Raw genomic sequence first — 22,561 nt, 5'->3', positions numbered from 1 at the left:
TTGTGGAAATGGTGGACTTAAAACTCAGTCTGTTTCCCAGGCTGGCAGGTTTCTAAGGCTTTACTATGTGACCCCGAATGGGATCATCTATGGCATACTGGTTATATATTTAAATTCTTATTATAACTTTAAAGTCACCATGAAACAGAAGTGGCGATTGACTTCTGTTCCATATCGGGGCGTTATTTTGCCCTTCCCTTTTTGATTGGTTTGTTGTATGTTGGGCCCGGAGGGGAGGGCTAACAATCCCTGGCCATTGGACAGTCAGTATAGACCTACCTCTATTTTGTTGCTGACGTCATGTGGTGAAGAGATGTTGTTGAGAGGGGGAGAGGAGCGTAACGTTTTTGATTAAAGATTACAACTGCAAATGAATAAAACATATAAAGTTGTGTGCACGGATAAATCATTGGGAGGTAGATTAAATTTACCCTTCAAACGTGTTCTGGAACCGAGGCCAAGTTAACCCTGCTGGAATACACCCCAAAATGAAAATTCTGTCATTTACCTCTGTAGACATTTCTTTGTTCTGTTAAACACAAAAATTGTAGGGAACCAAACCGTTCTGGAGCACAATTGAGTATCAGAGTAGTTTGGTTTCCTACTACGGAAATCAATGCTGCCCCAGAACTGTTCGGTTGATGACAGAATTGTCCTTTTTGGGTGAACTATCCCTAAACACCAACACATCCCAATGCTCTGAACACAACGTGCTCCAAACATTAGGCAAAAATACAGAACAAACAAGATGAAATATGAAGGTGGAAGCATCGGGACAGGTCTGGGTCCAGCCAACTTTTAAACCACACAACCCTTCGAGTAATAAGCTATGTACAGAATATGTACTTCACATGACACTGTATATAGCTAAAGAAATGTGTCTAAATGTCTCTTCATTATTACAGTACGAGCAAAATGTTAGAGTACAATCTTATGAGAATTTGGGAGGTTCATTATAGATATTCAATATTTCAAAGGCACAGGGATAATTGGAATTGGATTAGTTATGTAAAGTGCTGCTTTACGATCAATAAACTGATGACGTGTATTATGAGACAGCCTCAATAGAGGACTTTACAGATATACATGACAAATTAAAAATCGGTTTTACGAAGTGTTTATACATACTTTGAACACATTTTTAACACAACAGCTTTAAAAGGTGTTAGATAATGTAAAGGTCTGGACTTCAAGGGATTGATCACCCAAAAAGAAAATGTCATGAATTACTCAATCTCTAGTTGTTCCACCCTGTATACATTTCTTCGTTTGGTTGAACACAAAGAGGAAGCAATGGAGATTTCTGGAACATCATTGACTACCATGGTAAAGACAATTTTAATGGTAGTCAAAGGTACCTCAGAACTTTTTGCTTTCCTAAATTGCTCAAAACATATTTTGTGTTAAACAGAACAACACAAATATATACAATAAATGTTAGTGGATGTCTCAGAAATTTCAGTTGCTAACCTTTCGTCAAAATACCTTTCTCTGTGTTCAACCAAACAAAGAAATGTATACAGGTTTGGAACAACTTGAGCAATTCATGACAGAATTTTCATTTCATGGTAAACAATCCCTTTAAGTTACATACATGCTTTTGTACAGTTTGTGGCGTCAAACGATTTCATCCAGTTCTCCAATGTTCACCAAATTCTCCATTGATTTGACCCTTGAAATAAAACCTGTACATATGTAACAACAAACAACTAGGTAAAAATATACTAATTACATACATAAATACAAACTGTCAGCGAATTCTTCAAAGATTAAAATTGTATCTTATATCCCAGGAGACCTGGACTAGAATGTACACCACTGAAAAGTCTTTTGCGAAAACTCAGAATTTCTAAGTTCTCCGAATGATCAGTCTTGGGTCCTTTTCATGAAGTAGCTGGAGATTTTTTTCATGGGTCTGGATGGCGATGTTTTTTGGGCTGGTGAAGGAGAGAGGACCTTTGTGGGACGTGGCGAGACTGCTGCCTAAAAATAAAAAGACAAACAAATTAATCTATATACACACTTGTATTTAACTTTACTATAAACACCCCATCATATGTTGCAAAAGCGTATTTGGATGGATTCACTCACTGGGGAGCTGGGCGTTCTAAAAGCCTCTCGCTTGTTGTTAGGACTTTTGGGTTGAGCTGATCCTTTTAGTCTGTGGCTTATCACAGAGAGCCAGTCAGTCTTTTTCGGTGAGCTGTTCTCCTTTCCCGCCTGAACAGCAGACCTCAGACTCTCATCTCTTTGCAACCTGAACATGGCATGCTTGTCCTCTGTAGAGGACATGTGTGAGATCTCTGAACTCCTGCTTCTCTTGACGGCCGGACACAACGCTGACACCCCGTCACTCTCTTCTTCCACACCAGAAGCATCACCCGTTTCCAGTCGTCGCTTGGCACGTCGTTCAGAGCAGGATCCCTGGAGGACAGGTTTAAGCACCTTACGGCACGGAGACGCACCGCGGGCAGCTGGGGAAGTGCCGCGGCTGATCCACTGCTGGATGGAGGAGGGCAATTTGGGGCTTCTGGGTTTGGCCACAGGTGCAGATGTGTTTGATGGGAGGGGGAGATCAGCACCAGTGGGGGCACAAGCAGCAGGCTGGGGTGAAGCCAGAGACACAGATCTCTCAGACTCTGACATTGGGCTTTTGGCTGGAGTGACAGCAACTGGCCTAAAAGGACCTAAGACAGTGAAAAAGATTTGAACAATTACATACATTTCAAAATAAATCAAATCTGCCAAAAACCGCAAAGCATCTTTTTTGTTTTCAGATAAAAAGCATTTTACAGCATATTTTATTTACATACAGGCTAATACAAGCACTTTAATAACGCACGATAGAGCCCCTAATGCAGGCTTTTTTAATATTGAAAATTCAAGCAAGTGCCCTTTCCGGTTGTGCTCTTAGATACAAGTTCTCTTCATCACAAACCCTACCATGTGTTCTGGTAGGTGACTGGATGTTACGAAGGGTCCACCCAACAACGTTTGCATCTCTGTTCGAAGTGTTCTCTCCATCCGGTCTGCGGTTCAGGCGCCAAATCCTAACAGTGTTGTCATCTGAACATGAAGCAATCTGCAGGAACAAATTCAACATTTTAAAACCTGCACCAAATATACATTAACAATATATATAAAATCAACAATATAATATACAACAACAAGGTTAATGAAGTACACATTTTAATAAAGGGGTGCGGGAAAATTTGATTCTTAGATGCATCGCGCTGTGGACGATTCAGAATATTCACGAATGTCAAAAATCTATTTTCTAAATGTTAAATATTTGACGGAACTCAGTAGCGCCCAGACAGTCTACGGCTTGCACATAAGAGACGACGAAGATGGGTCCGTTTACATTAAAAGCTAATGTGTGGAAGCATTTTGGTTTCTGTGAAGCCGAAGGTAAAAATCGCCTCGACGAGACACACACTATATGAAAGTAGTCAAGCTAAACAAAAATATTTTGGAAACACGACAAACACGGGAAACTATATTGCACGTTCCACCCAGAGGAAGAAAACATTTGTGCCGTAGTTGCTGCCAAACCAGAAATGTCAAAACTGCCACCCAACTCGGAACGGGCAAAGCGAATTACATCCATAGTCATTGAGAACCAGGGCTTTCATGCTATGTTGCAGACTTTAGAGCCGAGATACAACATCTCGTTTCTTATATATTTTACTGACACAGCGATTCCTTGACTTCAGCCTTGGTTATAGAGTGCGGGCAGGATAGCTTTGACGTGACGCGTGGACATCTTTTTCCACAGAAACAAGTGCAGTGAATGAGACCCACACGGGTGCAAATATGGCTGAGCTGTTAAAGAATATAGCAGAGGAATGCCAGATCACTAAAAAGGATTTAGCTGTGACTGTGAAGTGCTATGCACACGTTAAACCTTGCCACTCAAGTTGCCCTCGCCGAAGTCTTGAGACAGTGGGCGAGATGTATTGCAACGTTTTATCATAGAAGTACAATTAAAAAACACCAGTTTGAAGAGAAGCAGAAGCCACTTGGTCTGCTGAGACAAGTCGAAAACGGATGTCAGCACCAGGTGGAACGGAGCGAATGAAATGGTTGTCGGTTTCCTGGAATGACAGCCTGCAGTACCTTACGGTCTCCTCAGGTAATGAGAGGATAGTCTGACAGCTGCACACTTTGTGAAACAGACATCACAAAACTACTCATGTCAGAGGAGAGCATACCCACCATCTGTTTGATTGCGACAGATGTGGTGCTGCTCTACCACAGCTCTTCTTACAAAAGTCGTCGTCATCTCTGCTAGAGAATCTGCTGGGCCAGACCTTTACCGAAGCTAGAATCCAGCAGCCGCCCATGTCGGCCTATGCCAGAGCTGAGAAGGTAATGACCAAGTACTGTAGTGCTCCATCACTCCCCCTTTCTGAGGACCCTCTTAGCTGGTGGCCTAAGATTCATATGAGGTTTCCTCCAATCTCCAAGTTGGCCAAGAGATACTTGTGTATCCTTGGCACCAGTGTCTCTGCAGAAAGCGTTTTCTACGGCAGGAAATACAGCAAAATGTTTTTATGCTCAGGATTTTGTTTAAAGGTCCCATTCCGTGCGATCACATATTCCACATTTAGTTTGTGTGTAATGTCGCTGTTAGAGCATAAACAATACCTGCAAAATGATAAAGCTCAAAATTCAATGCCACGCGAAATAGTGTCTTCAACAGAATTCGCTTTTCAAGGACTACAGAGAATGGCACATGATGTCACTATTCCGAGTGCTTTTAATAACCTCCGCCCACAAGGACAAAAAAAGGCCAGAGGCCTTCCTTAGACAAATGTTTACAATCTCTGATAACCAAACACTACTCTTTCCTTTTCCCTGAGATATGCGCTAAACTACGTTCATTTTCATCACACTCCTACAGCTGCTAATAGGAATTCAGCAACACACATTCTAGGATAACCAACGGTCAAATAACAGCATCCATGACTTGAACATCGCCTGTGAAAGATGTTCTGTGTAACTGATGAAGTGAAGCTGACGACATTGCTACCATTTATTGCTAAAAGCCAAACTTTATGAATGCATGTGTATTGAGAGGGTGGCCGACCAATCACATCATACTGAGAAGCGGAAGCTCGCTGTTATGGTATGGGTGGGACACGGACGCACTGTAAGCCAGGAGCCAATCACGACAGACCCGGTCAACTTTACCAATCAGAGCATTTGGGAAGGAGGGACTTTATATAGACTGGAAGAAATCCAGTAGTTTCGTTAAAAGACGGACAGCGGTGAAAAATACTTGAAATACTTGTTTTTTCTTATTAGAAACATGAACATCCATTGTCAAATCACGTCCATTTGTTTTATTAAAGGATATTTGAAATAATCTCAGTCTGGGTAATTACAAATACTTTGATTTTAATAGCCACACAGCAAGAATTTGTATAAGGGAAAAGATGCATCGAGAATCGTTTTAGCACATCACAGCCCTCTGAACTGTAATAGAATCGTGCCAAGAGATTCTCACCCTTACTTTAATTGACCAATTTAAAATTTTTAATAAGCATTTAAAAAAAATTCTAATACAACAAACGAAAATTCAAATAATGCAAATCAAGCCATTTTAACTAACCTTCGTGAAGTCAGTGGGGCACCACGCTACTGAGGTGACTTCCTGGCTATGGCCCTCAAGCATGATAGGCGGTTGTTTTGGGTCAGCAATCTAGAACAGAAACAGTCAAATATGTGCATTCGGTGATGACTCGACATCAATACTCTCAAATAAATGTAAAAGGACTTTCAGATAGGTGGGCAGGCCACTATCTCCCCGTTCACTCCACCAGCGACAGAGTGAATCTCATTCATTTCAATGGTAGCATAGCAACATCCGGCGAATGGGTGACCTTTGGCGGCAGGAATGCCCTTTTTTTATTATCTGTAAATTTATTTACAGAAATAGCACTGCTGAACCACTGTAAAGGAAAGGGGTGCGCTGTGGGTTTATGCTACAAGAAAAGAGAGGATCCTTGCAAAATGGAATGCGGCACAATAATCGTTTATCTCGATTATTTAGTATTTGTAATTGATGAAGGCCAAAATTGACGATTTGTATTAAATCTATAATCATTGACACGAATCGAGAGATTGTAAATCGGAACATCAGAACCGAGAGCCCAGTCCTACTAGGAACACCTTCTTACGACCTCAAAGCAAGAGACTTGCAACACAGTGACAGAGTCGCTGGCGGTGTGAACGCAGCTTAAGTTTGCTAGATAACTCCTGACCTTCCATATGTAGGCATGATGGTCACTTGAGCCACTGGCCAGGAACTGATCATCTGGACTGACACTGGACTTCACATAAAATGAGGAATTACTGTGGCCTCTGAATACGGCAACTGTGAAAACAGAATTGTTAACTGTGGCTTTTACATTCATATTCATGCAGTCTCATTCAGGAAGCAAGACTTTACGGTGAACAACCCTTAATTCACCCATAACATTTAAGCTTTTAATAATGATGCATAATCTTGCAAATCTAACAAATAATGCAATCAACTCTAAGACACTTCTGTTTTACCTGGAGTTGTTTTTAAACCACTTATGTTGAACATGTAGATGTTGTCATCCGTGCAGTTGGAGAACAGCCTGGAGCCGGTGGAGTCCACAGAAAGACCAGAATAACCTGAGGGGGGATAAGGCTGAAAGTCAGAACGCAAGTTACAACAGTTTCGGTCAAATAACAGGGTGGACGCGAGCCGGGCACCTAGCTTGCGTGTGCAGGAACCCGGGTATGGATATGTCTGCAGGGGGTGGGGGTTGTGGTGGTATGCAGTGTAGTTCTTCCGCAAATCCCACATTTTAATGGTCCTATGAAGAGAAAACATAACTTTAGGAATTTGTGTTAGTAAGAATAAACTATTAAAGATATTCTCCTTGGTTTTGCGCTCGGTAGGCCGAATACAAAAAAACACTCAATAGGGCGTGTGCAGTCAATTCTTGCGTTAAGTGTTTCTTCCCCATCAAAGTTTATAATAAGGAAACAGCTTAACGTACCAAAGCAACAACCACGGAAAACCAAAATAAATTCTTTAGTTTATCACTGATATCAAACCTAAATACAATAACAGAAAAGTGTTATGTTCTCAGTTTGTCGCTGCCTTGACCCACGTTATGTGCTTTCTTTATAATGAACATTATCGAGTAACAAGCTTAACTTGAGACTATTCTAGTTCCTGGAATAAGTGCTTGTTCTTTTAAAAGTAGCTAGTGTTTATTACAGTTAAGGTTTAATAGAAATTGACTTAAGTGGTCGTTGTTTCAGTACTTTAAGCGGTTTCATTATAATGGATATAATCTCACCCATAGAAGTCTCGATGTTTGCAGCGCAATGACAAGGTTCTCGAGCAGTAAATTTGAGCTCACTTGGTCGTCGTTTAGGTGCGTTAAACCTGGTTTAGCCGATTTAGAAAGTCATCCGGCTCGTCTCATCCCAATCGCAGATTCAAGTTTACAAGCCACTTATCTCCGTTTCTCAGTCAATACTTGCACCTTCATGAACATCAACTTTTGCTACACAATAAAAACCATTTCATGGTTCAGTCAAAACACAGCTATTTTGAGTTTGTTATTTTTATAGAGAAAATCCCTTCCTGCCCTCCATCTGCACTACACGCAGTGCCCTGCCGTAATGTGAAAAAACCTATTTAATGCATATGTTGTGCACACTATATACCATTGGAAACGTCAAAGCGAGTTTGTAAACGGAGCATTCATATAAAATTGAAGTGCCGAGCGGTCATGGATTTTTTGTTTTGAAAGTCTGATCTAACACAGGAGTGTTCCGGAAAAACAGGAAAGACCGCCCAGCCCTATACTCAAGTATAACAGCTTGAGGCCTCTTTACACCAGTCAAGTCTGTACAACACTCCAATAAACACTAACCCATCAACAGCTCCTGAAGAGATGAGCTTGTTCTCATCGCAGAACAGAACCACGGTCACACCCTGCTGGGAGTCCTAGGAGATAAAAATATATCGTCAAATAACACACGTTTAACCAATATTCTACTACATGCCAAAATAAAAAATACAAGTGGCACAACATACAACGGGGGGCGCCATTCCACGTCTCTTCTTTGTTTGGGGCGTATGTCTTTCAGGTTTCATATGGGCACCGCTGATCTGTTTCACTTGCCTGTAGAAGCCATCTGTGATGGGCGTAAAACATTTTGTAAACTTTAAAGATCACTTTGACAGTCAAGAAATTAACCAGTGAATCAATCGGAACGCAAAAGCACCTTTCTTACTACATCTTGTATCCCAGACCATTATGTTCCCATCTCTGCCTCCAGTGCTGAACACAGCTGTTTGGGGCACCAAAAGAGGAAAATAAAATGTTATTTTGAGATGAGTGAAAACAAACATTTGAAACACTAGAATACTCTGCATAATGCTGTATTTTATATCCTATTTAAACAACAACTGGCAATGACAAATGTTACCGTGACAAGAGAAAGACATTGCACAACCCCCCCAAAAATAGTCTATGTTACTAATGAAATGTTACGTGAATAAAACTTAACTGACAACTGTTTGCCAAAAATATATATATTAAACTTCGTAACAAAAACAAACTATTACAATGAACCAATTCTGACCAATTTTGGAAATATCAGTTCAAATGTTTATTAGTTTAGCAGTCACCTAAACAATACTTAATAAAATAGGTTGATGCTTTGTGCAAATATCTTATGCTAAATATGAAGCGGTGGCTCTGCATCACTGGTCTATACAAATGACTGGATTGCATTTAGAATGCTAAACCAACGACAGGAAGTGAAACCACCAGACACGATTGCGCCGCCATCTTGATATGCCCAACTGACAGAGAGGGCAATTGACTTAGTCAAAATGACGATCTAACATAACCGTTGTTCACCTTATAAGGCACGCAATATGTTTTTAGTTCACATTCGTGTTGAAATTGTTACTTCTGAATTAATTTTCCAATGTTTGTGTTTATTTTGGTAAGAATTGCATCGTATAGAAATCAATGTATATAAGGTGAGTGTGTATTGGACACTGTTGTAAATGCACAAGTGTAAATGTTTAGAAATAAAGCTTCATGACTTTAAAGAACATATACAGGCTGTATTTAGGTTTTAGAATAAGCACATTTGTCATATGTTAAGGTGTCTCGTGAGTCTGCTGATCTGATATGTACGCTACTGTATGAAAATGAACTCAACTCTTTATATCTAATAAGATCAGAAAATTCCTGACTTTAAATAATAAACCATTCACATGCTTATGACGTTTGTGTTTTAAGACCGTACTATGAGAATTTAGATATAAAAGTGTGATAACTCCTAATTAATTTGACAACAGTTCACGTGGTGTGCGCTTCCTGCAGTTACTTTCAAGGGCACAAGACGCATTTGGAAAGCGACCTATGGATCGACTGCCCGTGGCTGTGGATTGCCGCTAATAAATGTTGCAAATAAGATTTCTGGACAGACCGATCAAATCGCTTTATACGACGTCAGTGTTGTTATGGATATTACTTTTGTATTGAATGTAGTAGCGTTTTGGAGTTCAAAGATGTGGCGTCTCAGGGCGTGCATTTCTTAAAGCACACCACTCTTAAAAGTCTCTCCACTTATTTGAAATGTGAAAGCGTGCCATGTTAAGATGATTGGCAGGCCACCAGTTGACTAGCCCTGGTCTAGTAGGTCATCCAGACCCATGCAAGTAGGACCAGTTGTGTACCATTTTACAGCATAAGCGAAAGGTTACCCGTCTCTTGCTTTGAGAAAGCCACAGATTTCAGACTGCACTGGTGTCCTTTAAACGTTCCCAGCAGGTCTCCAGTAATAACATCCCACAGACGCGCGGTCTGGTCACCGGAGGCTGTTACCTATAGATGAATACATTTGTATACAGGACACAAATACATCTATAAAACTTCAGAGCAATCATTTCGTTGGAGCCATCATAGAAGATCTATGACAAGCCATCTACATAGTGAATGCTAACTACGTGATGAACAAACGTCTCACGAATACGTCACTCTAAAAAGGATGTCTACGTTTTGGAAAAACAAACCAGATTTATATGCAAGGTGAACAAAACGTTTGATCGCAAAAGAATAATGTAAAACTCACCAAACGGTTCGCACCAGGAACCCAGGAAATATCAAACACTGCATTATCATGGGCTTGCCACTCTACAAAAAAAAGACTTTTTAAATATACCAGATTAATAAACGTGAACCGATTTCAATAGTTAATACGTACGAATCTATACATGTACAGCATTTAGTATATTATAAGGGATGGTTCAACAAAAAAAAATCTACGTCCGTCATTTACTCGCCTCCAGTTGTTCCAAATCTGTATACATTTCTTTGTACTGATGAACACATGAGATGATATTTTGAAGAATGTAGGACAGCTCAAAATTCTGGGGTATATTATACTACCATTGTCATCTTCCCACATATGGTAGTCAATGGGGTCTAAGAAATTATGTTAACAAGCATTTTTCTGCGTTCACCCAAACAAAGAACTGTATTCAGGAACAACCAGAGAAGGAGTAATTCATGACAGATTTTATTTTGGGGGTGAACCTTCCCTTTAACGTAGGTAAATGTGAACCAACCCTTCAGGACGGAGCTCTTATATTCTCCAGTATTGAAGATGGTCACAAATCCTTCTTCGTTTGCAATAGCAACGCTGTTCTGATGGCCGGGGGCTAAATCACAAAAAAACATCACACAACGTAAGTCAAGAAACAAGATCTGAACTTATATGGACTGCGTTTAGTTAAACGTGTACCAGAGGAAAACGTGCATCCAAAGGGCGGCACTGCAGCAGCCGAGGATCCGTACGAAACATGTTCATCGTGTCGAGTGCACTGAAATCCATCCAGTAAAGACGAGAGGGGGAAATCCCGACGATTATCTGATTAGAACAAAAGATGACATGTTTGGAAACGGTACAACAAACAACGATCACACTTAGAGAGGGCTCCCTGTGACGATCAGAGGCGTTAAATGCGCTCAAATGTTTTCTGTGAGCGGATCTGAAACGGCACTTACCGTTGCATGTTCTCTTTAAAGTACCTCGATCGATAACACGGTGAAAAAGAGTCATCGCTCCCGTCTGCTGTGCACTAAAGTGAGATGTGAAGTGATCGGTTTTCCCGCGAACAATGAACAGGCGGCGAAGACGAATTCCGCGCGAGCTGTGCGCTCGGCGTTCTGATTGGCCAACGCGCACGGTCACCGGAAGTGTTGAGCACGAAGACTGGATTGGACAATTATTATTTTTTTTACTATTTTATTAATCGTTAATACATTTTAAAACGTCGTTCATCATTTTGAAGAGTTGATTTGCTCAAAAACTCTTTTAGAAAATGTGTTTGAGTTAGAAGATCATAAAGAAGCAGAAATACCTTCGTTGCAGTTTTCTCTACTGTGCACACATCGATACACAAGCAAAACATTAAACAATACAACTGAAAAGCTCAAATGAATATATACAATATAGAAACGCAATTATTTCAATAACTCAACTTAAAATAACATTTAAGAACGAGAAAATGTGTCATGTGTAATGAATCGTTTGTATTGGTTGTTGTTGTATGACTAAATAAATAAAAAATGCAAAAACAGACAAGAATAAACAAAAAATCACAAAGGGGGAATCGTGTAATTTAAATATTTTGATAAATTATGAGAATTACATGACACTTAGAAAAGGAAAAGAATTACAAACAGATTATGTTTTTAAGGCCTTTTTGTTCTCAGACCAGTTAATTGAAAAGAGGGGTATTTTTCACGTTCTTTAAAAAATATGAAAAAAAGAGTATACAACGTTTTCCTCTCTAGCAGTTTAGTTCAGCGCGACGTCATATCCGAATGGCGCGTGTCACGTGACCTTCACTGCAGCCGGGCTACTAGCTTTAAAGTTCCTGCACTTATTCTATCCAGTTTGACAAACAAACATTGAATTTATCATCAGTTTGTCGCATCATTCAGATCATCTACAGCCCACATCCTAATAAAATAATGTCGCTCTCTGCAGCGCGCTCGTTCCTGTCTGAGGCCGCTTACGGCGAACAGGAGCTTGATGCTAATTCAGCGCTAATGGAGCTGGATAAAGGTGCACGTGTGTTTGTTTATGTGTTTATCTGACGCGTTGTGTATCACCTGTTATTTCAATAATGCAGTTTGATTCTATGTGGTCTGCACATGATGATATTTAGATCTATTCTAACGTTAGTCTTTGCAATGGCTGCTGCCATTAACTTAAACACAAATCGTCATTCATTGCTTTCTTGACCTCAACTGAAGGTTTGCGGTCTTGTAAGCTGGGAGAACAGTGTGAAGCTGTGGTCCTCTTTCCCAAACTCTTTCAAAAGTATCCATTTCCCATTCTCATCAACTCGGCCTTCCTGAAGCTGGCTGATATTTTTAGACTTGGGTAAGTGTCTGGACTACTAACTGTCATCACAGATATGTTATTTCACATAAATAGATAAGTAAATATATCATTTACATCTACGCATTACATACACTTATTAACATCGTGCATAGGTGGCTGATATTGTGTACAAACCCTTTACTCCATCCCATCAGGAACAACTTTCTGCGGCTTTGTGTGCTGAAGGTCACGCAGCTGAGCGAGAAACACTTGGAGAAGATCCTGAACGTAGATGAGTTTGTCAAAAGAGTGTTTTCGGTCATCCATAGCAATGATCCTGTTGCCAGAGCGATAACCCTCAGGTTCACCGTCTTCACATCTCTTTATTCCTCAGAATTATTTGTATTTGTACCGTATTTCGATACTGTTATGCTAAAGATCATCCAAACCGAATAATAGAAAAACAACATTTGTTTTTCGTATTGACAGAATGTTGGGAAGCCTCGCCTCCATTATCCCAGAGAGGAAAAATGCCCACCACAGCATCCGACAAAGTCTGGACTCCCATGACAACGTGGAAATAGAGGCAGCGATTTTTGCAGCTGCTAGTTTCTCGTCCCACTCAAAGTAAGAGTGACGTGTCATAAAAAAGCTCTGATAAAAGGGGAAAAGAATACCCATTATTTGAAAGTTTGCATTATATATACTAAAAGGATAGTTCACCCAAAGAAGAGAATCATTCTCTGCCATCATTGACTTGTTCCAAACATGTTTACATTTATTTGTTCTGCTAAACACAAAGGACGATATTTGGAAGAATGTCAGTAAGCAAACAGATCTCATCCCCCATTTACCCCCCTAGTGTTTATTTGACATAGCATGGCAGCATATGGCGGATGAGATCTGTTTGTTTACGGACATTCTTCCAAATATCTTCCCTCGTGTTTAGCAGAACAAATACAGGTTTGAAACAACCCGATGGTGAGTTACAATTTTTGGGTGAACTATTCCTTTAATTTGGTTCAACGGCTACATTGTTTCATTCTTTACAGAGATTTCGCCGCAGGAATTTGCAACAAGATTAGCGAGATGATTCAAGGTATGTGACATCATTCAGAGAATGTTTTTGCATTAAAGATGTGATCCGTGCCTGATCTTCCGCGTGTGTTTGAATGAAGGTCTGGACACTCCAGTGGAGCTGAAGCTCAAGTTGATTCCGATGCTTCAGCACATGCACCATGATGCCGGTCTGGCCTCTTGCAGTAGAGAGTTACTACAGGAGCTGGTGTCCTCTTATCCGTCCACAGCCATGCTCATCGTCACTCTACACACCTTCACACAGCTGGCCACATCCTCACTCGTCGATATCCCCGAGCAGGTCAGACCAAATGATCCTACTCTTTGTGAAACAGCATTTATTTTCCATAGTTCGTTGTAGACCCCATGTTTCTGTGCATTAAAAATGTAGGCCGTGCTTCAGACTTATAAAGATATTTGGAAGAATGCATATAACCAGACAGATCTTTGAAAAAAAACAATAGTAGTGAAAAGTGACCCAGAACTCTACATTTTTTATTTTCAAGTATTTATTCGTACAATGGGGGGCAAAATCGGTCTGGTTATAAGCATTCTTCCAAATATCTTTCTCTGTGTTCATCAGAACAAAGACATTTATACACATTTGGATAAACTCGAAGGTGATTAGATGATGACAGAACTTTCCCTTTAAAGCTTGGGTGGGACATGTATTCTTTTAAAAAAAGCCAGTAGGCTCTTATTTCACAACTACCACGATTTGCTTCTTGATACGTCCATGCGTCAATATTTCAGTCAAACCGTACCAGAGTATGGTGTGCAACAAAGGGATGGATGGCAGGGTTAAACCTGAACCAGATTCTCATCATCCTGTGATTTCTGTCCACTCCACTCCTCTTTTCTCAAGAATGTTTTTTTTTTTCATATGTAGATTCATCTGCTTCTGCAGTACTTGAATGAAGATCCCAGAAGAGCAGTGAAGAGACTCGCCATTCAGGACCTCAAACTCTTAGCCAAAAAAGCTCCTCACTTGTGGACCAGAAAGAACATACAGGTCAGAATCGCTCGCTGTGTTTATGAGACGTCAGGTTCGAAGCGCTCCGTATGGACTAACAGAGCACTTTGCTAGTACCGGTCATGCCTACTTTTGACCTTAATATTGTCCTAATCCTGAATGACCATGTTTCACACGCAGAACACAAAAGAAGATGTTTTGAAGAATGTTGGTAACAAAAAACGACTTGCATTGTTTTTATGTACATACACCACATAAATACTAAGGTTTTTGGTTACCAACATTCTTCAAAATATCTTCTTTTGTGTTCTGCAGAAGAAAGAAAGTCATACACGTTTGAAATGTCAAAGGGCCAAATAAATGATGGCAGAATTTCTTTTTTTGGGTGAACCATCCATTAAAATCTTTCCCCGCCAGCTTTTTAAAAAAAAGCTGCAAGCCTACGCAAGCGTTTTTTTTAACATTTTAACAAATTTTCATGGCTCACAGTGAAATATATATATCAAGTGAAAGAACGGAGTCTCTGCTTTCAAACAAAATAAACTGTATTCTTCTATCTTCATTTTGGTTTTATAGAGATAATTGAAATTTTTGGGTCACAGACTCCACCCACATTAGACTCAATAGTTAAAATCAGATAAAATATATGCATTGAGGTTCAGAGATTCTGTACTTTTTCCAAAGTATGTAACAGCGCCACCTGCTGTACAACAGTAAAAACACAGATTGCCTTAACTCACAATATTTGAATGCCCCAAGAATGAGATTTGAAGTTATCCACGTGCCACCTATTTTATTCTACAGTCCTTTTGTGCTTACTCGTGGCTTTTCTCTGTCACTACATTTCTCCACAGACTCTTGAACATTATCTTTTGAAAACATATGTACGCTTCATGTGTGTGTATATATGTATTTTATGTATTTACATTTCATTTATAATTACTGGTTATGTGCCGTGTGTTTGCAGGTGCTGTGCGAGTGTGCTCTCAACACACCGTACAACAGTCTGAAACTGGGCATGCTGTCTGTTCTCTCCACACTGTCTGGCACCATTGCTATTAAACAATACTTCAACCCTAATACAGGTACACTTCCAGATCTGTACGAGATATGCAAATTGTTAAAGTTGAATCCAACCTGAGGTTTAGCCTGGCGTCTCTTTAGGTGAGTCTTCCCCGGCGCCCCGCCAAACTGACCTGGTAAAGCTCGCCCAGGAGTGCAGTTACCATAGTAACCTGGCGGTGGCGGCACATGGAATCATAGTATTGACCAGTATCGCCGTTTCCTGTCCGGAGAAAGGTTGGTTGCCTCCCGATCAAACATCAAGTGTAGTGTGTTATGCACCGAATAGGTCGGAGAGAATTTTGGAAAACTTGTTTTTTTACTGATTTGCTTTAGAGCTCATTCAGCTGGAGCAAGAGACCGTCACAGGGGTGGAGTCTCTCATTTTACTCTGTAGTCAAGACGACGGTCAGACTGCACAGGACACATTAAAGGTGAGGTTCACTTGACTTCAGTTTTATTCCATTTGGGGAGTAAAAGAAGGTTTGGTTAACATGGCTTAAAGGGACTTTGCAATGTTGTTGTGTAGCAAAAGTTGCTTTATAAATTAATATCAAAGGAACAATTTTTCTTCATATTTACCTTTGCTCATTTACCTTAATATTTCCCAACCATTTAGAATTATGGTAAATACAATGACTATGAAGTAACACAAATGCAACGCTGGTAATTGCCTGTGTAAAAAAGAAAATCCAAAATGAATAGACTTGTCATCTTCAGTGTAGTCAGTCTTGATTTTGCAGAGATGTTCTCTTGTCATTTTATCAAGCAGCTTCTTGAGGTCTCAACCTAAGATGCTTTTACAAACAGTACTGACTGAGGGGCGTTCACGTTTCGCATCATTTGCGTGTTATATGAACTTTTGTTAATTAAAATGTAGACGCGCGCGAATATATGGAGACGAATATATTTCAACTTTTCAGAACGCAAGCGCACCGCAGATCATGTGACAAGAACCAACCAATCAGCTTCATCTTTTTTTTTCGACCAATATAGAAAAGTTCAGCAAACGCAGATGATCACAGCATAAATAAATCTAGTAGCAGAGTTATTGCAAGGTATTTTCAGTGCATGTAAGCCATATATCCTTAATACCGCATCATCTTAGCGACAGCAGACCCCAGGAGAACGTGAGCTCCCAAACGCTTTGGAGAAAAAGCGGCGTGGCTCGCGTTTTCCGTGCTGTTTTAGACGCGAAATGTGAAAGGCCTCAAAGTTCACATCTTGCTGTGGCTGCTTTTCTTTATTATTCGGTCCAAGTCATCCATCACGGCGAGGCACCAAAAACCTTTACTCATTCGGTTTCCCTGTGGTGGACTGAACTGCAGCATCCTTCACAACAGCTCAAAACAACCTGTTCCGCATTTATTTGCCTAGCCAATGACTGTCTATGTCTTGTGTCTGATAAAAGCTTTAATCCTCCTAGTAGCATGGCCTAGTAAACCAACGGTACAGTTTTGCGTGATGAAAAAATGTTTATATGCTCTCCTACTTGTAAGTCACTTTAGATTTAAGCGTCTGCCATGAATGAATAAATGTAATAAAAACTTTAACATTTTAGTTTTGTACCTTCAGATGAAAAGTTTTTGATCAAAAGAACTCTTAACGGTAGGCTTTGCATGTACATTCAACTGTAAAATCTTTCTTCATCAGACGGCTCTTACGTCTCTGGTGAAGATGCTGAAGAGCTGTCCACATCTGAGTAAGAGCTCGGTCGAGCTGCTGTTGGGTCAGCTGCACTGCGCGTGCGACTCCGCACGGGTGCTCATGTGTCAGGCCCTGGCTGCCATAGCAACACAGCAGCCGGTGTTGGCAGAGGGAATGCTGGGAAATCTGCTGGACCTCTTCAGCGTGGCCAGTCACAGGACCTCGGAGAAACAGCAGGAGCTTCTGGTACGCAGTTCTTCCACATTATTGGATGAAGAACAATTAATATACAACAAAAATGTGCGATGAAGTTATTTGTCCTTAATCTGGTCATTTCTTCCTCTAGGTTTCTTTGGCAACAGTTTTGTTTGTGGCCAGTCAGGCATCGCTCTCAGCGGAGGTTAAGACTGTCATTAGACAGCAGTTGGAGAATGTGGCCAATGGTTGGACCGTGTACCGCATCGCCAGACAGGCGTCCCGCATGGTAAGAGTTCCGTGAGGGGAATGAATGAACCTCTATTGCGGTGTCATAGACTCCTGGGTTTTGAAAGAAATGTGCAGCTTTGTAAAAACACGTCCTGTCTTTCAGTTATTCATCTTAAGGGAATGAAGAAAAAGCTTTATATGCTTTACAGCAGGTCTTTGTATAATGTTACGGTTGGGTATGATGTACATCGGTTATTTAAAAAAGTGTGAATATAGACGTCATTATATTTCAGAAAACAAGACAACTTATTTAAATTCAATTTCTATTTATATGGGGCTTTTCCACAATGTGCGTTGTTCAAAAGCAGCTTTACAGGCAAAACGTTTAGCATTAAATACAAAGTATTGTCACATAATGCTAAACAGTATTTACAAGTAGTCCGTCTTTGCTCTTGGTTGGGGATGGAATAGCCTGAGCGGGAGCTGGGATGGTCAGAGATGGTCACTTATTTCCACTGCTTTCCAATCTGGTGTACTTCTACAGGGCTGTCATGATTTCTCCAGGGAGTTGTACCAGAGCCTTCGTACCCGCGTGGCCTCCGAGCACTTTTACTTCTGGTTGAACAGTCTGATGGAGTTCTCTCAGGCGGAGCACTGCCTCAGCGGCCTTTCGGATGGAGATTACAGCGCGGCCATGACGGCCATCTCCGAGGCTCTGAAATCGCACCAGAAGGGAATCGCGTCTCTCACGGTCAGAATTTGAGAGCTGTTGTCCTTTCTCTCTCCATCCACCTACAGCGCCGATACTGCACCCCAAAATGAAATTTCTGTTATGAATTACTCACTTTCTAGTTGATGTAGTACGGACAAACATTGTTTGTTTTTTTTACACTTGTTTTATGTATTTTTTTGCCATACATTTTTTGTGATCGACTACAGGCAGCCAGCACTCCGCTCAGTCCTCTGACATTTCAGTGCGAGTTTGTGAAGCTGCGTATAGACACTCTTCAGGCTCTGTCTCAACTCATCTGCACCTGTAACAGTCTGAAGACCAGCCCGCCTCCTGCCATCGCCACCACCATCGCCCTGTCGTCAGGCAGCGAGCTGCAGCGCTGCGGTCGCATTTCAGCACAGGTGCTCAGACATGCACATCAGTACATTTGTCTCTTTAGGCATGCTTTGTTGTCGGTTCTCAAAAGATTCGAAGTAGTTAAATGCATTTGTAAACATTTATTTTTCCAAAAATATGCCGTGTTGAGTGAATGTTTTATTTTTTTGCTCAGATGAAATTTTCCATGGATGAGTTTAGAGGACTTGCGGCTCGCTATGCCGACCTGTATCAGTCTTCATTTGATGCGGACCACGCCACCCTCCGTAACGTTGAACTGTATCCTTTTCCTACAACAACAGGCTTGTGTTTCGAAGGTCTGCTCTGAACTGGTCTTATTAAATAATTCAAAAAGGAAAATTAGACCTTGATGGAAATGTATGAGTCGTTCAGTGTGAAGATGAAAGGTAAATATGCAGAGAAAGCTAAGTGTTATCTTTAATGAGCGTGCTATGTAGGCAATATCACAGTGTTGCGGTTGCCACTTTAAAATGTGTAAAAACACCTTTTCCCCCTTTGAGCACAATATATTTCATTTTTGCGCGACTCAAAATATTTGGAACATTTGCAGCTTACATGCATGCATGCATTCATTCATAAATATAAATAAATAAATGCAGATCAGCAAACAACAAATCAAACATAAACAATTCTATCTTTGATGAAAAATACATCAGGAACGTTATTAAGGGAAATATTAGTGGTTTTAAAATTGTTGAAACTGTTTTCACAGTAGTTTTTTTGGCAAACGTTTGTAATACTTCCTGCCGAACTGCTCTGTACTTTCTTTAAGACTTTTGTCAGACAACAGCAAAGCTGCCTGCTTGTGTCGTACGTCATTGAGGCTTTAATACTCGATCCACACACAGCCAGGTAAGATAAGACGACACTTTCCACTCTCATTCATAAACGTTACCGCTTATATTTTAGCTAGTTAAAATAAAATATAATCTATTGCTATTGTTCTCTATAAGGTTGTATTGTTTCAAAAAGGCAAAAAACATCTCACCTGAAACATTTTTATTTAGCTTGTTCCTTGTTTACCTGTAAAACTGCCCATAATGGAACACAATCGCATGTCACGTGGCCTGTAGGAATACAGCACGATTGATCAAACAAAACTATGAATTAGATGAAACTTTTTTTGCATATAGCAGCAGTGCTCCCGAGGTTTAAAGTTAAGTAGCACATGCCGAACAGTTGTGGCACAAGTATACGTCTGTTAAAATAAAATAAAAAACACAAATCACATAAATAGACAGGTAACTGAACAAATGGATAAATTAGGGCCATATAATTTAGTTGAGCTACAGTAAAGGAAGATTAACATTGAATAATGACAGAAATTTTAGGAGAGTTAGAATGAAGCAAATGTGTTTATTGTTACTCCATTCATCCGATTTCTCTCATTCAGTTTTCAGGAGTTTGGCACACACGGCTCTGTTCTAGCAGAGAGCGAGTATGAGCTGAAGATGCTGGCCGTGTTCAATCGCGTCCTGGAGGAAGTTGAAAACTTAAGCAGGAAGCACCCTCCCGTCTCTTACCAGGTAATGTTGAAAGTCATAGCCAACCCAAACATTGCTGAATGTTGACGTGCAAATGCATTCATTTGAATTTGGCTTCTTGTTTGTTTGCGTCTCAAGCACACCGTATGCCTCTGTGATGCTGTCATAGCACTTTTGAAGGTACCGCTGTCATTCCAGAGATATTTCTTCCAAAAGCTCCAGTCCACCAGTATAAAAGTAAGTCATGTCATTACGCTTCATGCATTCACATCTTTTGTGTCCTCAGCATGACTGTAGCAGAATTTCTATAGCTTTTTACACATTTGAAAATGTTTTTCCTGTTTGTTGCCGTAGCTTGCTCTCTCTCCATCCCCGCGCACACCAAACGAGCCCATCCCAGTGCAGAACAACCAGCAGTTGACTTTGAAGGTGGAAGGAGTGGTCCAGCACGGCTCGTCTCCGGGACTGTTCCGGAAGATTCAGGCTGTGTGTCTTAAAGTGAGTTCTACCTTACAGACCAAACCAGGACCCGACTTTAAGGTAAGTCAACCGAGAGACCAACATATGTTTTTCTCCTTGGGCTCTAACATTAAATATTTAAACCCATACATGGGTTGCCTTCTGTTCCTATCTGATGTGTAGTAATGTTTCTCGTGCATGATTTTAGATTCCTATTGATTCAAAGACGAATGAGATCGAGCAGAAGGTAGAGCCTCATAACGATTACTTCAGCACACAGTTCCTTCTCAACTTCTCCATCATGGGCACGCACGTCGTGTCTGTTGAGGCGTCAGTTGTGGACACCAGTGGTGTGGAATGGAAGACGGGACCTAAAACCACCGTATCGGTGAAGTCTCTGGAAGATCCGTTTTCCCAGCAGCTGCGGCATCAGTCGCAACAGCAGCAACAGACTGGATCTCAGTCAGGATCTCAGTCAGGATCTCAGTCAGGCCCTCAAAGGAACATTCTCGCCCGCTTCCAGTGACCTCTCATCTTCCTGTATTTATTACTGATTTATAAGGTTTTGTTTTAAAGCCATCTCATGTTTACCTTTATAACAGGTAAACTTTTTTGGAACATTTTTCTATATATACCAGTGTGTATGCTTAATAAAATATTTGTCCAAACTAAAAAACTACTCGGAACATACTTGAGTTATATCCATAAATGGAACAATCTTGTAATGCTACATAATTTGACATTTTTATGATAGTCTAACATGAAGCTGAACGTGGACGGAATTTGATCTAAAATCACAAGCACTACATAATTTGGTGTCCAACAAAACAAAATCCATGTGGAAGTTTACAGAAATGTAAAGATTTTCCACATAAATGTTACAGATTTTTAACAGATTTTAGACTTTTACAGGAACAAAATATTATTTTGCAGTAGTCCATATTTCCTTCTCAATCCAGCTGACAGAACTTTCCGTGTTTATACAGGTTTTTCTTTTACAGTGAGCCTTACTCTTAAAGGTGCAGTTTGTAACAATTTTGCAGTAAAATTTCCAAAAACCACTTGGCCAGTGTTATATATTTTGTTTAGCTGAGTACTTAAAGTATCTCAAATGTTTCAAACTACTAGTAAATCGTGAGAAAATCGCCATTATAAATAATTTCGTCATATCCGCGTTACCCTTTGCAACCACCATTTACTGACGTAGAAACCGCATGACAAGTGTCGTGGACAAATGCGGATGAAGTGTCTAGCTTGTTTCGAGCAGTCACTTATTTTTGGACTACAATTATACGCAACGTTTCTAAAACTTTATTGCATTACCTCATCGGCTTACCTGATTTCTCGTTCCCGTCTGATTGATTGCGCTCCACAGCATCATCAGGTTACGGCATTGTTGTGTCCTCTTGCGGCGGTTTTCACAAACTATACCTTTAATGTAAAGTAGTGCTGGATTAAAATGTGCACGAAATAAACTCTTCAGGCATTCTTGTGGGGCATTAGCCAGTCAGCATTTGCATGTCATACTATTTATATTTAATATGACTTCCATTGTATCGTTCAAAAGTCAGTGAGTGAAATAATAACCTGTCTGACTTCTAGACAATGACATTTGTAGTCTTTTTCTGTAATTTGTAGTTCTTTACCATATTTAAAAAATAAGTGATAAATCTGAAAAAACATTAGTTTCTGTAACATTGGAGTCATTTACATTATATGAAAATTGTAAAAGACCTTGTAGACTTTGTTATTGTACCTCAACGGTCATTACATTCCTGGGAAATTACGCCTAGTGACCGGTCAAAAGTATTTTATCTAAAGAAACTAAGCAACTTTCGTATTTTTGTCTTGTATTCCAGTTTTGAAAATCATTAAATCAAGATACATTGACTT

The 22,561-nt window shown here is 40.3% G+C and overlaps 2 protein-coding genes across 2 annotated transcripts; one reads left to right on the top strand and one right to left on the bottom strand.

Annotated features, from left to right (window-relative positions):
- Positions 1-353: 353 nt before the first annotated feature.
- Positions 354-11,281, bottom strand: dtl (denticleless E3 ubiquitin protein ligase homolog). The gene is made up of 15 exons (XM_079474298.1): positions 11,085-11,281; positions 10,822-10,947; positions 10,646-10,738; positions 10,150-10,211; positions 9,782-9,902; positions 8,284-8,349; positions 8,093-8,193; positions 7,929-8,002; positions 6,751-6,854; positions 6,565-6,669; positions 6,270-6,382; positions 5,618-5,707; positions 2,944-3,082; positions 2,092-2,687; positions 354-1,983 (listed from the first exon to the last, which is right to left on the bottom strand). Exons 1-15 carry the CDS (start codon positions 11,137-11,139, stop codon positions 1,867-1,869), a joined length of 1,962 nt encoding a protein of 653 aa, XP_079330424.1. The 5' UTR covers positions 11,140-11,281; the 3' UTR covers positions 354-1,866.
- A 604-nt stretch (positions 11,282-11,885) lies between these two features.
- On the top strand, positions 11,886-22,561 carry ints7 (integrator complex subunit 7). The gene is made up of 20 exons (XM_079475646.1): positions 11,886-12,150; positions 12,342-12,471; positions 12,627-12,773; positions 12,901-13,038; positions 13,464-13,510; positions 13,590-13,789; positions 14,378-14,500; positions 15,429-15,546; positions 15,626-15,760; positions 15,860-15,957; positions 17,177-17,416; positions 17,517-17,654; positions 18,141-18,347; positions 18,536-18,730; positions 18,880-18,983; positions 19,509-19,577; positions 20,119-20,251; positions 20,348-20,446; positions 20,564-20,749; positions 20,877-22,561. The coding sequence occupies exons 1-20, from the start codon at positions 12,057-12,059 to the stop codon at positions 21,192-21,194; spliced, it is 2,919 nt and encodes a 972-aa protein (XP_079331772.1). The 5' UTR covers positions 11,886-12,056; the 3' UTR covers positions 21,195-22,561.

The sequence above is a fragment of the Barbatula barbatula genome (assembly GCF_947034865.1).
Source record: "Barbatula barbatula genome assembly, chromosome: 15".
NCBI lineage: Eukaryota > Metazoa > Chordata > Actinopteri > Cypriniformes > Nemacheilidae > Barbatula > Barbatula barbatula.
Note: the sequence above shows the minus strand (reverse complement) of the source record. Positions and strands in the feature narration are given on the sequence as shown.